General features: G+C 35.1%; 1 protein-coding gene across 1 annotated transcript; it reads right to left on the reverse strand.

Moving 5' to 3' along the window:
* Window positions 1–3284: 3284 nt before the first annotated feature.
* LOC102665074 (uncharacterized protein Cbei_0202) lies at window positions 3285–17414 on the reverse strand. Its single transcript, XM_041014570.1, has 12 exons — window positions 17014–17414; window positions 16852–16936; window positions 10287–10709; window positions 9713–9783; window positions 8527–8652; window positions 8208–8420; window positions 5808–5969; window positions 5399–5560; window positions 4402–4495; window positions 4199–4317; window positions 4046–4090; window positions 3285–3825 (listed from the first exon to the last, which is right to left on the reverse strand). Exons 1-12 carry the CDS (start codon window positions 17344–17346, stop codon window positions 3592–3594), a joined length of 2067 nt encoding a protein of 688 aa, XP_040870504.1. The 5' UTR covers window positions 17347–17414; the 3' UTR covers window positions 3285–3591.
* Window positions 17415–17659: the final 245 nt, after the last annotated feature.

Genomic DNA, 17659 nt, shown 5'->3' on the forward strand with positions numbered 1-17659 from the left:
CAAGCTTGGTTTCGGGCAATAGCACCCCACCTGACGTCCCCAAGGTCTCCTGACCCCCGCGACATATCTCCAGGTACCACTCTGTGGTCAACAATAAAAGCAAGAAGTTTCACCCTTCAACACTTCCTCATCTCAAGCCTGTAGGATTATGGGGTACCCATCACATGTGGTACTAGGTGGCGGTCGGGCGATGGTGCACAACAAATTTTCCACATCCACAATGCGCGCATAAACCCACCATCCCCTGTTGCCCACCTCCATTTGAGCTCACGTACTCCCACGTAGCCCATATCCTCGTTTCTCTCAACACCGGGTCCCCATCAATCCTCCCAAGCTTCCACAACATCCAAGCAAAACAACATTCAAACAGCACAAGCTATCACAGACAAGCAAAACAGAGCAAAGGCAGAAAAACTCTGCTCAACACATCAACCAAAATCACAGCTTTTCTCACTTAAAGACCCCAGTAACAATTCCTTCGATCCAATTCGTTAACCGTTGGATCGACTCCAAAATTTTACTGGAAGTCTATAGTGCATAAGCCTACATTTTGACCGTTGGGATCTACTAGCAAACATCCAGAACTCATTCTACATTACTCTTTCCACAGCCAACCACACACAAGCATTTTCTGCACCAAGCTAAAATCCTGCTGCACCTATTTTGACAGCAAAATTCTGCATAAGTGCAGATTTCGAAAATCACACTTCCTCTCATCCAATCTTGCCCAAATCAATTCCTACAAGTCCCAAATAATGTATCAACCATGTCTAACTCAAATCCAAGCTTCAAAACACAGCAACACAGAATCTAGGTGTCCAACACCCCTCTATTCAATGGGTTTCCTAGGTTTGAAAAGTGAAATTTAGAATGAGGTAAATTTGAAGCAAACTCTCACCTCACACCAGTCCATAACATCCATTTAGACTTGTTCAAACTGGATTTACACCTAAAATCTCACCGAATCAAAATTTGACTCTTCAACACCCAAATTTGCCCTAGAAATGGCTCTTTGTTCACTTTGGTCATTTATTTTTCTCTCTAGCACAGTCCAAGCTTTCTCATAAGTCCTAAATGGCATTTCAAGCTAGTATTAACTCACTTTAACCCCCATTTACCACAGAATTCAGACTTAGCCTTCCAACCCTCAAAGCCTCACTCTTTTTCCACTCATAACATCACATTCTCACTTTCTAACCCTAGGTTAGTTCTACCCTTCATCTCTAACAGATTTCCATCAGCAATTTCAGCATATAAACATCACAAACATCATCACAAAAACCCTAAAACAGAATGGGTATGTTTAACTCATCCAAACATGGCAATTTCCACAAGCTTTCAACAAGAGTCTTCACAAATAACCATCATGAAGCAGAAAACTAACAAAACTACCCATCATATCTCCCAAAACCCCATACCCACGAAATTTAAGAGAGAAAGAAGTCCACCCAAACCTGAGTTTTCGAAGTCCCACTCGTAGCCACGCACTTCACGACCCCGAAAATGCCCTCCTTTCGCGATTTGGAGCGGAAATGATGGCCAAAGGTTGGAGCTTTGTTTGGAGCTTCAATGGAGGATGAGGGAGAAGAAAATGGCAACGTGAGGGAGAGAGAGAGCTGTCTGAAAAAAAAGTGTGGGGGCTGAGTGAAGAGAGAGAAAAGCTTTTTGGTTTTAAATAAAAGGGTTTTCTCTTTTTCTATTATTTTATTCAAGCTCTGCCACATGTCCCCATTTGAGTAGAGCAAGAAGGGCCCACTTTCCCTTTTGATTGTGACCCATACTCAGCCACATAAGTGAGGAAAATCTGACCTTTGAAACGCTAAAAATCCTACCTCAGTTTGCGTGCCGTTCCTCTGGTTCCAGTTTCTCACGTTTCTCTGCGTCCGTCGGGGCCAGTTTTCGAAAGCAGGCAATATATATATCAAAACGCTCAGAATAGAACCCCGAGCGTGGTTCAGAGGTTGGTTTCGTTAAATTTTAAGTCGCACGCAAAACGATGATTTTTAGACTAATTACTTAAGAATTAACCCATAACCTCCCAGTTATGGATTTCTCTTCCTTAATTAGCCTAACCCGCGTATCTTGCCCCCACTACTCCTATTTCTACCAAGAACATATATACGCATATACACTGAATAATACTTATATATATATAATCATTCAAAATACATCGTTTCCAAAAATTCCGGATAGAAATTTCCAGGATGTTACATCCACAACCGAGCTTTATGCTATCCAAGGAAATTGGATACTCACGTGTAATATGTGAGACAGATTCAACTCTTTCTATTGAACTCATTTCAAGAGTTGTGGTTAAAAGCTGTCATTGCTACTATTCGGTCCCTAGTGCAATCCTCTTGGGATCTCTCTTTCAAGCTTACTTTGAGACAAGGAAACTCTTGTGCAGATTGGTTGACGAAAGAAGGAGCTCAATCACTGTTACCTTTTAGCTTTTTTGTTTCATGCCCAGCTGTGATGCCCCTATGTAGTTGCCGATGCAGTGGGAACTTTGTTCCCTAGACCTTAGCTTTCTGTCTGTTACACTTCATACTAATAAAAAAGAGCTATATTTTGTGGATCTGTTTGTGGAAACATTTTCTCTTGATTCCATTACTTGTTGGTAAAATAGGATTTGAACCCAAATTCACGCGTCCACTATGATCTATTTAATTAGTAGAACCTAGGCTGCTCAAACTACAATTTACGAGAATATCATAATTTAAAAACAAAAAACAAACATATTTAACACACATTTACTTAACATTATAAGCACGCTCCCCATAAAAGCTAAAGATCATGTTGACATTAGTTACCATTGTTGTAAAAGCTGGATTATATATCGAAATGTTAGCTTCGAATCATAATTTGATTGATTCAACAGTCAATTTTGATGATTCAAACTGATTGAATTGAATAACATGATAAGGTATGGGAGCGAAAACAACCGGTTCAGGGAATATTTGAAACTGTCAATTCGGTTAATACATTGAGCAGACCGGTACTATGATAGATCCATGTTTTTTAAATAAAAATCTGTGTACTTACTGAGAACTTGACCATACGTCTGGAGTTTAATGGTGCCACCGTCTACAATTGCTTTAGTAAAATACTACATTCTATGTTTCTATATATCATGGGTAGCCACATTAATGTTGCCAAATTCGTGATCTTCCTAAATTGCAGCCACTGAGTCCAATATTCACAGGTCCTTGCTACAAGTATCAACTTCCTAGCAGCAAGCGAACATTAGGCATGCCATTCAATTTATGTCAAGGACAGCAACCTAAATGAATGTCAAAAATGATAATTCCTATCTCGGCTCACCAGCCTGGAAGACAACCTAGTTAGAAAATATGACAGAGAGAGATGTGGCAATTATCATCAATGTTCTTCCACAACAAGCTGAAACTGACAACTCTGTTTGGACACGAAAAAAAAAAACAAATATTACCTCGGAAATTCAGTAGTCTAACAGCAATATGGAACCATTTCTAATATCTACAGCTGATCTATATACCAAAAATGTAGAAGATAACTTAAAAGTTGGTGTTCCTCCCACCAAAGACAGTGTCTGAAGAAACTTAGATCTTCCTAGTACTTGACAACTCCAACATTTTGAGCCTTGCCCAGAACAGACTCAACATCTCCATGAAACAAGCTGAATTTTTTTGCCACAGCAAAACCAGCATGCATTCCATCTACTGCTGCACTAATGATCCCTCCAGCATAGCCTGCTCCTTCACCAACTGGATATAGTCCTTTTACCGAAGTGCATTCATAAGAGTCACCATTGCGTGGAATTTGGATTGGGGAACTAGTCCTAGTCTAGAACCAAAAACATTGTTTAGCACAAACAAATAACAGTTCTGAAGCAAAGTATGGATAATCACTTGCTTTATGCAGAAGTTTTAATCAACAACAGCAGACTGAACCAGGAAGCAGAAGCAGAAGCAGGGGAATAATTTGCAGTTTGGTAAATCCATAAATACAGTAGAACATATTGATATTAGACCAAACCAAAATGAATAGCATGTATTTTTATTACCTCTACACCATGAAGGAGAGCATCATTGCAGATAAATCCTGGTAACTGAAAAGTTAAGAAATCTGAATTAAAAAAATGTCCATAGTAGTTTTGCTGGATAAATTTATAAAAGACTATGGAATAATAATTTGAAGGACATGGGAAACTGAAAACCTCCTTGTCAAATGTTACAAGTGAATGTTTCAAAGCTTCAGTTACATGAATGGGAAATAATTGATGGAGGTTTGCTGCCTTCACACCCAATCGATAACTTGACGGGGGTACAGATGTTACTGGCACAAACTAGTAAAGCTAAGTTCATCTATAAGCTGAGAACCTGGGAATAATAAATAAAAGGTAATGGTCGATAATTTTACCTGACAACTTGTTCTCAAGAAAATCTGTAACTGTCTGGACAGGCACTATAAAATTTCCTCCTCCCATCATAGCAGCTCTTTGTTCGAACACTCTCTAAATAACATAAGTATTAGATAAAACCGAGATGCAGTCTATTTATAACATCAAAACACTGACAAACTAGTTGAACATTTTGCATCTGATGCAACATATTGGTTCATTTCTTATGGCACCTATGCCGAAAGGCCAGGGAAACAGGAAATAGATTTACATATTCTATTACTTAATAATTCAAGGATTGAAATATGGCCCTAGGGAATGAGAGAAAGATTTATTAATAAAAAAACTGGACAAAAGATCCCACATTTAACTTCACACTTTGCTTTTGATAATAATAAAGATGAAAAAAGAAATGAAGGATGCTAGCATAATTAATGCTGTTAAATATTTAGCGTAATTACATCATTATTTGTAATCAACTGTCCTTATTTCATGCATTTATTGATAGGCTTTCCCTATTTCCTATATTTACTACAACTCTAAGACTTAAATAATTACAGCCTCTTTTATTTATAAGCAATGCAAATAATATTTATATATTTCTTCCCTACCCTAAAATCCCCATAATTTCAACAAAGGAAAGTAGAACACATAGTTTAAATACTAAAAATCATAGGAACTGCTACAAACCAGGGAAAGAGAAAAAAGAAATTGATATAAAGAAACAGTGAAATTGACCAGTTTTATTGAGATTAGGAGATATCTCCTTCAAGGGTTTCCCGTTGACAAAAGATTTCCCCTTTCAAAAAAACTGCCAAATTCACATAATGATCCCGTCTAATCTGATTTGCCCCTAATCCTATTTATAATCAATTCCACCTAACTATACTAATCTAACTAACTAACTAACTGATGGACTAACTGACTAACAGTTGTCCTTATTCAGATCTCATTTTATACCTTATACATCCTAACTAACAACAACACAAAACTAGGATTACAAGAATTCAAGCCTACCTGAAATTTGACCCCAGCAAGAGGACCATAATAATTCAAAGCTTCGAAATCCTTTGTTGTGACTGTCACCACAAGTGCGGCATTTGCCCACTTAGATGCTCGCCGAGAAAATGACATGCCATTGATGCATATTTCTGATGGACTTGTACTAGTGAGAACAACCTAAAAGTTCCAATTTTCTGTGGTTCAGTACCAGTTGATGACATCTGATAATGGCATGGGTAAATTAAGACACTGAAATAATAGTTTAATGATACAAATGTGCCAGACACACCTCCCTCTTCCTCCTTGGTAAATCAATCAGTAAATATCTATACCATGACATTTATGTGCATGGACTCAGCACCATAAAGAGGTCATATTCCAATTAAAATGATATATGATATGCAAGTAAAATGAGAACACCTACCTGCCCACCTGGACACATGCAGAAAGAGTAGCAACTACGATTTGTTACCCCTGAATCAGATACGTCATTGAAATCCTCCTTGTCAATATAATTGGCAACTTTGTAATCTGCCACTGGAATTTTACCACGTCCATGACAAACCTCGGAAGCCAATTCAGCATACTACACATTTAAATGAAAAAAATTGCAAACATCATAACCATGACAAATAGATAAATATGTCTGAGAAATTGCTTTTATTACAAACAAAAAGCTTCTGCCAATACAGAACAAGTTAATTACTACATCACATTTGAGTATGAAATTATCATGATTACCTCTTCTTTCCCCCCAAAATTTGTAGCAATGAAATAAATTCTCCCCAAAATCAAAAATGATTTTGATTAATAGTTAATATATTATAGATCGCTGACAGGACTGTCAACATGATAAACTTATTTTGGTCCTAGTTCTTATCAAGCAGGAGAATTATAGTAAAACATAAAACATTATAAAAATTTAGTGTATACCTTCCCATTATGGCAAGAGGAAGATAAAAAAAAATACTCACTCAATAAGCAACTAAGCTCCAACTAAGGAAGTTTCAGATTATAAAAGAAGATGGGGAAGAAAACTCTCTCCTCAAACCTAAAACATTTGCTCCCTATTCGTGGTCAATATGATAATGCAATAACAAAATTAACAATAATTCTGCACCAGCTGGATTGTGAATCCAGACTTATAATACTATGCATTGTGGGAAGTTAGCTCATTTGAAATTATCTGTTTAGAATGCATCAAGTGAAATAGTCCCACCAAGTCATTTAACATCTTAATAGTTCATGCTTGTTTTATTTAACTCATTTCCTTAAATGAGGAAATAGGGAATTTAACTTGAGAATAGATTATTAGTATCTCAAGAGTCATGACCATTGATTGCTAACAGAATTAGCAGAGGTATTGACTTCTGAAGTTAACTATCAAATTACAGAAAATACAAATTAGCAATTGAATACAAGTGAATTCCCAGCTCTAAGTACCATAGAGCCATTAGAGAGTTCTTCTGTTGTTTCAAAATCACAGTTTAATTCCTCTGAATATCACTTTTAAATTATTTGCATAATCTCTCAACTCAATTTCAATTTTCTAGATAACACAAGGGTTTTGAGAATCTAAAGGTTACTAATAAGTTGTTGCGGGAATGACATTAGGGGCTCTATTCTTATATTACATGAGCAACATGGAGCACTTGTCATCAGTATAGTTAACACTAATAGAAAAAACAAACGTGTTGAAACAATTCGACTAGATACAAAACTGTATGCTGTTTATTAGTTCTTGAGGATGCTCAATTCGTAGCCCTACCTGTAACCAATGTAAAAAGCAATAAAAATAAGAAAATCATGACAAAAACAATAGCCATAGCAAACATCACATTATATGATCATTTATTCAACTGAAAAACAAAATTACACATGGGCCAGAACAGGGTGCATGATGTTATAACTTATAATGATAACAGATGTGAGCTGATAAAAAAAAATGATAACAGATGTGAATTGGTCAATCAAGGATTTTCTATGTTGGTTTCTACTTACTGAATTTAGAGGTTTCGGTTTCCATAAAGAAGGCTCTCTGGTATCTATGGCCAGAAAGGAAAACTAGAAAGTGCAAAGGGAACTTCAGCTCTGGTTTGGGACAAGGTTATTGTTTCAGCTTGTCTGTGGTGTTCTGCTCATTGAATATAAGGGGCTTTCTATGTTAGACATGAAGAGAGTAGCATGCCTTGTTACAAGATTCGACCTCTTAGGTCCTATGGCTTGAGAAAATGTTTACTAATTTCATTTCTTCCTTTTACTAATTTGTATAGGAAATTGCGAAAGACATATCTTGTGAGGATGTCTCATCCTCTTGCTTTGTACTGTTCTTTACTTAATAGAAATTCCTTTTATTTAAATCACTGCAGCATTTATATAGAAAAAACAAAAATAATTCACTGCAATAAAACAAAAGCATTGTTCATCAGAAGTGACCATGCAGATAGGACAAGGTAACATAAATGTAGGCCATTCTCCTAGCCACTCAAGGATTTACTACTTTCATATGGTTCAAAATGCTCCAAAATGTGTTATAATTATCAATAACCACCAATGCTACAACATCAGCTTAGATTTTCAATCCTTTAGGGTGGCAAAACTGGCTCCTTCAAATGTAAGACACAAAAGTGGGAAAAACAAGAATAATATATAATTCTTAGTCAAATGTAATCTAAATAAAATAAATCCACATGAATCAAGCATAAATTATACACAAAGCATGTCAGTACTGAAGAAGCCACAGTGAACAAGATTAATACAAATAAGCATCCTGACTTTAATAAATTGAAATAAAGATTGATATGGTATGTCAATATAAACTCACAGTAAAATCTTTGGGTATTAATTCCACATTGTGAGCAAGAAGCACTTCATATATATAACGAGCAGAATGACCAACAGCCAGAATAACTGCATCATATTCCATCTTCTGACTTGTTAAATGTAATTTATCAGCTGACTCAGATACCATAACCCCCAGAACATGTCTATCTTTTATAACTAAATCATCTACTTTTGTCCCAAACTTTATGGTGACCTAGAAAAAAGAACCAGCAGTGTTAATTGGACAAATGAAGAAAACTGCAAGGAAAATTATAATGACATGAATTTATTTTCAACACAAGAAAGTTATTGGAACTCACACCCAAATCTTGCAGATGTTGCCTAACGTTGCGAAGTAAAGGAACCAACCTATCTGTTCCTAAGTGAGGCTTTCCATCAATCAATATCTGTTTTGGAGCTCCAAAATGCACTAGAGTTCTCATAACCTAAAAAGAAGACATCATGTCAACCATTCAGTAAAAAATTGATAAGTCAATAAAATATATTATTTGTTGGAAACAGGTATTTTATGAATGTTCAGAAGATTCATGAATAGTGCTTATTTTATGAATGCTCAGAAGTCTAGGATTCATGAATTCCTTTGATCCCCTCATTCTTCCTTCCTATAGACATCAAAGAGGAAGCAAGATCTCTGTTTTGTGAAAGACTCAGCCTCTAAACCATAATTTGTGTCATTTGTCCCATTCCAACTACTATTCAACTTGGTTGCAGCAGTTACAGAAATTTTCTCACAATTTTGCATTCCTGCTCCAAACTTCAAAGGTAGTGCAATGCTGTTTCTTGCCAATTATTAGACTTCCCAGTGCAACAACCAGTCTCAGGATGAATTTTGATCAGTTATGTTTCAATATCTCTAACCAATTGCATGGCTTGAAGACAGGACAAAGGGTTAAAAGCATGGATGATGGATCCCACACTTGATATTTGGCTGAAGTCCTCCATTAAATACCCCAGTCCCCAAATATTACTAGTCATGCAGCCTATTTATTTGAGAAAAGAGGAGTTCAAATATCTCAATATAAGTATGGCATAAGTAACATAATTATAATAGGGGCAAAGAATTTTGCTTCAAATTTTCTTAATAATATCAAGACAAAAGGAATTTTAGAGGTTGACAAAAATGTAAAAGTCATACTGTGCTTTCTGAAAGCATTGATTCAATTTTGGACAGATATCTTTTTCTTCTTTCAGTAAATGAGTTGAGTTAAGCATAAACATACTACCTGATAATGGAATTAATACTGGAGTATATATTCAAACTAGTAAATTAGATCTAAGGACTACAGACAAAGGGCAACAAACAGCATGCATTTATAATTATCACAAATTATTACTGTATCTGATTTTAACATCAAAAATGGGTAGAAATAAACCATTTATCAGTTAGCACTGTTTTCTTAATACATCTACAAGAAAAATAGATCAATTTTACACATACACAGGATGCACATATCAACTTCATAAATACTACATAAGGAAACTAACTGCAAGGACACTGCCACTGTTGCGTCCAATTCTGGTCACCAACTTCCCATCACTCCAGGTACCTGCACTGCACCACCCTGCCACACATAAGTCCTTAATAAATGACAGAGTAAAAAAAAACAAGCAGACTCATGTGAGAGAAAAACTAGTTGAATGAAAAGCATCACAAGAATCACAAATGAGCTGGCCAACTATCTTTAAAACTCCAATTATGATTTTCAGCTGCATTTCAAAAAGTCTTAGAAATGTATAAATATTGCAGCCTATATGAGCATTAAAAAGGTGCACTTAATTTCCATTAACTCAAACAACATCTTATAATAATCTCCTTGCCTGTCGGCTGTTGTGGAGAAAACTCAAATTGTAGCAACTAGAAACAAAAGAATATTTCCATGTTTTCTTTTGAAAAAACAAAATTACATATTTGTCAGAACCTAGTGGATGAGACTTGTAAGACTAAGACATCCAAAAACAAACTCATTTTAAGTCAAAAGTGATGAATGATGTAATCATGTTTATCATATTGAGACAACAAAGCATCATATAAAAAAATAAATCAAGATGCAAAGTACAACCTCTCCAAAGCAGAAGTTACTTTCCAAATCTAAAATTCGACGAACTACAAGAGCACCAATATCACGCCCCCTTTTTTCTACTGGTTGACCTCTTTCTATCAGAGTAATATCTGCACCAAGCTCTGCAAGAACAAGAGCAGCAAATAGGCCAGAGGGCCCACTTCCCACTACTGCAATTTTTGGTTTTCTCGTAGCCTGGTTCTTGCACAACTCTGTTGAGAAAATGCTATGTCCATTTCCCCCTTTCAATGCAACTTCTTTATTTTCTTTACAGTCGTGAATGATACTCGCCAGATCACCAAAATCTCTTTCATCATGCACACGTTCCACAAGGCCAACTTTAGGCTCCAGCCGAGAAATAAAGTCCCAACAACGAGGCTCCAGACTGATGAGTTTTTGGACATCCATGTCCACAGTATGCACTGTTGGAAACTAAAATAAAAAATGAAAGAAAATAAATATGAAAAGATGCACAGTCTTGAATTAAATAACAAAATAGCAGTAGCAAATTAAATTTAATTCACAACACATGAATAATGCATTATCACATACAATAAGCACAAGAAAATAAATTAAGGGAAGAAAGATATAGCCTGGGGTGAAGCGCGTAAACGCTATCCTTAGAGAGAAAACGCCCCCACTGCACGGGTAAGAAATTCTGATTGCGCTCCTCTCCCAAGATACGACAACCTGTTGGTTCCGATCGTGTGCAGCGAAAGGATCCCGAACCTTATGAACACCAATGCTCTTGCTCTCACAAAAATTAAGTTTTGTATAGGAAAAGAAAGAGATAAATTTTTGGCAGAAAGAAACCAGAGCTCTCAATCTCTCATTTCTAGAAAAGAGGAAAGATATATATATAGGCATTTTGCAACAACAAAATATGACCGTTAGAAATATGACCGTTGGAAAACCAACCTACAGTTGTCACAACAAATATAATAAACTAGTTTGACTCATTAAAACAAAATCTTAAGAGAATCTAAAATAAATATTATTTTATAAAATAGAATTAATATATATTTATAAATTTTAAATTAAAACACAAATATTTACCAACATTCCCCCACATAATTTAAAATTTTAAAATATATTTTTCTAAAAGATAATTTGTATAAAAACATAAGAGTAAGAGCATGTGATATTGTATTTCGGTATAAGGAACCTTCCGGGTTTGAGCCTTATACCTAGTGTTTATGAACTTCCATCCGAGAAAAATGTAGTGACTTGATTGTCTTGAACTACATATTTTTTAACCGGACTTTAGTACACAACCCCTACAATATTGGCGTTCAATTAGGTTCTAATCAGTGGTAGCGCGTTACACGGCCTTGCGCTTGTATCTTGTTTCGTGAGTGTCCATTAGAGATTAGCCCATATCTCACAGTGGCGGCCCCACCACCATACTCACTAGGTGAATCCTCAAAGAGTGAGTTGTGACCCTCACCCCTACAATAATTGTCATCGGATTCATTAAGAGGTATTTTGTTTTTTTTTTTACCAAAAATACACATATATAAATACCTCAACCTTAATATTGCCACAATTTATAATACACCTCGTCATAGGAATGAGAAACGGAACAGCTCCGTCAAATTTCATTTTGGTGTACTTTAGTCAACAAACAATTTCGTTGTTACCCGTTGAACTCCATTCATGGGATCACCAATCACACAGAGACGGGTGTCCATTGTTGTAACTAAATAATGGGCTTTAATCCCATTCCCCTCGACGACTCAAGTACTTGTTGACGCGTCAACCCTTTTGTAAGCGGATCCGCAATATTATTTTCTGACCTGACAAAGTCAAGAGAAATGAGAAATCAAATTTCTGATAGACTTAGTCTCACTCTTAAGTGTCTTCTTTTTTCATTAAAATTTTTGCTAGTAACTTTAGATATAGCAACTTGACTATCACAATGCATTGGAATTGGAGGTATAGGCTTATTCAACAATGGTAGATCACATAACAAATTTTTAAGAAACTCAGCCTCACTAGTAGCAGTATCTAAAGCAATAATTTCTGCTTCCATAGTAGAACGTGAAATAATAGTTTGTTTAGCAGATTTCCATGATACTGCACCACCAGCTAAAGTAAAAACATAACCACTTGTTGATTTTGTTTCATCAGAATCAGAAATCCAATTTGCATCACTAAACCCCTCAATTACTGCAGGAAAACATGTATAATGAATGTCATAATTGATGGTTCCTTTTAAGTATCTAAAAACTCTTTCTAATGCAATCCAATGAGAATGATCAGGATTATTAGTATACCTTCCTAATCTACCAACTGCATATGCAATGTCAGGCCTGGAGAAGTTTGTCAAATGCAACAAAGAACCGATAATTTGAGGATATTTATGTGAAGAAATTCCTTTACCCAAATTTTTCTTTAGCTTGATGGATGAGTCATAAGGAGTAGAAACAGGTTTCACATCAAAATAATTAAACTTCTTCAACAGATTTTCAACATAGTGTGATTGGGTTAAAATCATGCCATCATTTTTCTTTATAAGCTTAATACCCAAAATCACATCTACAGGACCAAGGTCCTTCATATCAAAATTTCTAGACAAGAAAGACTTCACATCATTTATGAATTGCATATTACTACCAAATATCAATATGTCATCCACATACAAACATAAAATGACACATCCATTATCATCAAATTGTTTCACATACACACATTTATCAGTATTATTGATTTGAAAACCATACGAAAGAACAACTTGATCAAATTTTTCATGCCATTGTTTTGGAGCTTGTTTCAAACCATATAAAGATTTAACAAGTTTGCAAACTTTCTTTTCCTTCCCCTGTTCTACAAAGCCTTCAAGTTGGCTCATATAAATTTCTTCTTCTAATTCACCATTTAAAAAGGCAGTTTTTACATTCATTTGATGAATTTCTAAATTAAAAACACAAGCAAGTGCAATTAAGACCCTAATGGTAGTAACTTTAGAAACAGGAGAATATGTATCAAAGAAATCTACACCTTCTATTTGTTTACACCCAATCACAACAAGCCTTGCCTTAAATTTTTTCTATAGATCCATCAGTTCTTAATTTCTTTCGAAAAACCCACTTACAACCTATACTTTTACAACCAGGGGGAAGATCAGTAAGAAACCAAGTTTTATTATTTTTAAGAGAACTCATTTCATCAATAATAGCTTCTTTCCAAAAAGGTGCATCAATAGACCTCATGGCCTCACCATAAGTTTTAGGATCATCTTCAAGCAAAAAAGAGCAAAATTCAGAACCAAAATCCTTAACTTTTTTAGATCTTTTACTCCTCCTAGGTTCAAACACAATGTCCTTATTAGTATTACTACAAGTAGACAAATTAGAACAAGAAGTATCACAAACAGATTTAGACAATTTATTTTTCAAAGGAAAAATATTTTCAAAGAAAGTAGCATCTCTAGATTCCATAATAGTACCATTAGAAATTTCAGACACTTCTGAATTAACTACCAAAAATCTATAAGTAGTACTATGCATAGAGTATCCAACAAAAACACAATCAACAGTTTTTGGTCCAATTTTCCTTTTCTTATTAATGGGAATGTTTACCTTTGCTAGACACCCCCACACTTTAAGATATTTCAGGTTTGGTTCTCTTTTTCTCCATAGCTCATAAGGGGTTTTTTCAAAATTTTTATAAGGCACTCTATTAAGAATATGACATGCAGAATACAAAGCTTCACCCCACATATTACTTGATAAACCAGAACTTACAAGCATAGCATTCACCATATCAAGCAATGTACGATTCTTTCTTTCCGCAATACCATTAGATTGAGGAGCATACGGAGGTGTCACTTCATGAATAATACCATGCATTTCACAAAAATTACTCATGTATAAAGATGTGTATTCTCCACCTCTATCGGAACGTAAAATTTTAATTTTTCTTTCTAATTGATTTTCTACTTCTGTTTTATATACTTTGAACTTATCAAACAATTCACTTTTGTGATTAACTAAATACACATAACAATATTTGGAGAAATCATCAATAAAAGTAATAAAATATCTCTTACCACCACGTGTTAACACATCATTACTATCACATATATCACTATGAACCAATTCAAGCAAGTTAGTTTCTTTTTCAATACATGTAGTAAAACTCTTTCTAGGTTGTTTTGCTTGAATACATGTTTCACATTTTTGTTTTAAATCAATGGAAGCCTTAGGAATAAGATTAAGAGACATCATTCTTTTGATAGAATTCAAATTCACATGTCCAAGTCTAGCATGCCACATATTAGAACATTCAACATTTGCAACAAAAGAAGAAATATTGGATATTTTATTAATAGAATGAGACATAAGATTTAACTTAAACAAACCATCACAAATGTAGCCTTTACCAATAAAATTACCATGTCTCGTAATAACAACTCTATTGGATTCAAAGACAACCTTGTACCCTTGTTGGACTAACAAAGAAGTACTTATTAAATTTTTCCTAATATCAGAAATATGATAGACACCATCTAAAACAATAAAGTTTCCCGAAGATAGCTCTAGCTTCACTTGACCTTCTCCTAACACATGTGCCATACTCCCATTCCCCATGCTCACAGTACGTGTGCTTGATTCCTGATATAAAGAAAATAATTTTTTATCAGCACACACATGAACATTAGCCCCGGAGTCTATAAACCAATCATTTGAGTTAAAAACACAATTTAACTCATGGCTAGTGACATGGTACCTGTCAGATGGGGAATCAGAGGCAGCACTGGTGGTAACAACATTAGCCTGCGGTTTAGGGAAAGACGTGGGTTGGCGATGACGTTGAAAACAATTCTTAGCCAAATGATTAGCTCGCCCACAAACAAAGCAAAAAATTTCATTCCCCGGATTTTTATCCTTAGGCTTATTGTTGTTATTAAAAGCATTGTTCTTATTTTTAGAAAATGAAGGCTTTCTACCAAATTTATTTTTGTTAAACCCATGCCTTTTGAAGGACTTAGAGAAAGGTTTGCTAGAGCTCTCAACAAGATAGGCCTTAGAGTGAGAATCAGATTTTTGCAAGTGTTTTTGAGATGAACGATGTTTATCCTCAATGCGGAGACAGACAAGCAAATCATCAAAGGTAAAACTTTCATGTTTATGTTTCAAGCTTCGAGCAAAATCAGTCCACGAAGGAGGCAATTTTGATATCATGAAAGCCACAAGCATAATGTCAGGCAAAACGATTCCTTTCAATTTCATGTCATAAACAATGTTTTCAAATTCATGGATCTGATCTGAAATAGATTTTCCATCAATCATTTTTTCACAAGAGTAACGACTTAAACCTTTTTCAACAGATCCATATTTCAATTCAAGTGCTTCCCATAACTCAACAGAAGTTTTGGTATGACAAAAAATCTTATATATGTTATCAGCCAAAGCACTTAAAATGCGTCCATGACATAAAATATCTTTATCAGAAACATCATGCTTAATGGTTGCATCAGTTTGAACTATATCAGTAGAGGAAGTTGAAGTTTTTATTTCTCTTTTAGAAATCACAGAGTATAAATCCAATTCAGTAAGCCAGAATTTCATTTGTTGTTGCCAACAGAAAAAATTTTCACCCGTAAATTTTTCAGGCTTACTGGAAAGGGACTTAATCATATCCATGGCGGACATTTTGATAAAATAGGATGCTACTGCAAAAAGACTATGCAAGAAGAAAGTGAAAAAATAAAACTTTTCTCTCTAAGAGTGTTGGAAAATAAAATAAAAAATGAAAGAAAATAAATATGAAAAAGATACACAGTCTTGAATTAAATAACAAAATAGCAGTAGCAAATTAAATTTAATTGACAACACATGAATAATGCATTACAACATACAATAAGCACAAGAAAATAAATTAAGGGAAGAAAGATATAGCCTGAGTTGAAGCGCGTAAATGCTATCCTTAGAGAGAAAACGCCCCACTGCACGGGTAAGAAATTCTGATTGCGCTTCTCTCCCAAGATACGACAACCCGTTGGTTCTGATCGTGTGCAGCGAAAGGATCCCCGAACCTTATGAACACCAATGCTCTTGCTCTCACAAAAATTAAGTTTTGTATAGGAAAAGAAAGAGATAAATTTTTGGCAGAAAGAAACCAGAGCTCTCAATCTCTCATTTCTAGAAAAGAGGAAAGATATATATATAGGCATTTTGCAACAACAAAATATGACCGTTAGAAATATGACCGTTGGAAAACCAACCTACAGTTGTCACAACAAATATAACAAACTAATTTGACTCATTAAAACAAAATCTTAAGAGAATCTAAAATAAATATTATTTTATAAAATAGAATTAATATATATTTATAAATTTTAAATAAAAACACAAATATTTACCCACATGCACAAATTTGGATTCTTTTAATTTCTAAAAAAAGCATCAGCAAAACAAAATAAGAGGATGCAAAAGCAATGATTTCAATTATGACAATCCAAATTGAAATTCGCCGCATTTTGTTTACTGTTTGACACACACAGAATGGAAATATAAACAATAAATTCATTAATTAATCCATGACAAGATTGCACACAGCCATGCCAAATATCTAACAATACCTTCCTAGCATCAAAGGACTTCCTAACGATGGTGAAAGCCTCCGGTGGCAACAGCGAAGCAACCTGACAAACACCACAATAATTTAAAAAAAAAAGTAAATGTATTTATTTATTTACGTGGAAGGCCGTTTTTTCAATACCGGGAACTTGAGAACTGTGGCGATTTGTTGTAGAAGGGCATCGGAGACATGGAGAGAATCTTTGCCAGGGTGTTGATCGAATGGAACGGCGAGCTTGAAGAGCCTCCATGTGCCCTCAAACTTGCTCTTCTCCTTGGAATCTGATAAGAGCTCTTTCTGCTTTGTCCTCAGCCTCTTCTTCTCCGACGGGTACCTCTGTTTTCCGGTTCTCTTCGCACACCGGATTTGCCGTGTTAGCTTGCCACTACTATAAGGGAGTCCTCGAAACCAGAGAGCCTTGTGACTCTGGTGCTTCATTAAGTAGGAGGGCGAAGGGGAGGGAAGAAGAAACATGGTGTTGGTAAAGTGACTGAGAGAGTTAAAGTCAGTAGTTTGTGATACATTGGGATAAGACACTTTCGGTTCTTTAAGTTTGGGTAGCTTTTAATTTTTAATTTTGGGTAAAAAGTCAATGTTGCCTTAGATGTGTTTAATTAGTGATAAATGCTTCTTTCAAAAAAATAAAAATACAAAATTTAGTCCTATAAAAAAAATTTTCAAAATGTAAAAAGTACGATAAATATATCTAACCGCTAACTTTAGTCCATCATCATTAAGAAAATAGGCACGAAAAGTCACAAATATATCTTTGAAATATGAACATGAA

Source organism: Glycine max, chromosome 4, assembly GCF_000004515.6.
Source record: "Glycine max cultivar Williams 82 chromosome 4, Glycine_max_v4.0, whole genome shotgun sequence".
Taxonomy (NCBI): domain Eukaryota; kingdom Viridiplantae; phylum Streptophyta; class Magnoliopsida; order Fabales; family Fabaceae; genus Glycine; species Glycine max.

Bases quoted from the DNA above. Each gene is read 5' to 3' on its own strand.
- LOC102665074 (XM_041014570.1), bottom strand. From the start codon at position 17,346: ATGTTTCTTCTTCCCTCCCCTTCGCCCTCCTACTTAATGAAGCACCAG. The intron at 10,710-16,851 runs GCTGTGTGCAAT...AGTTTCCAACAG, and splicing joins ATTGTTAGATATTTGGCATG to TGCATACTGTGGACATGGAT. The intron at 8,653-9,712 runs GTTAGTTTCCTT...TCTTCTTTTTAG, and splicing joins ACAGTGGCAGTGTCCTTGCA to GTTATGAGAACTCTAGTGCA.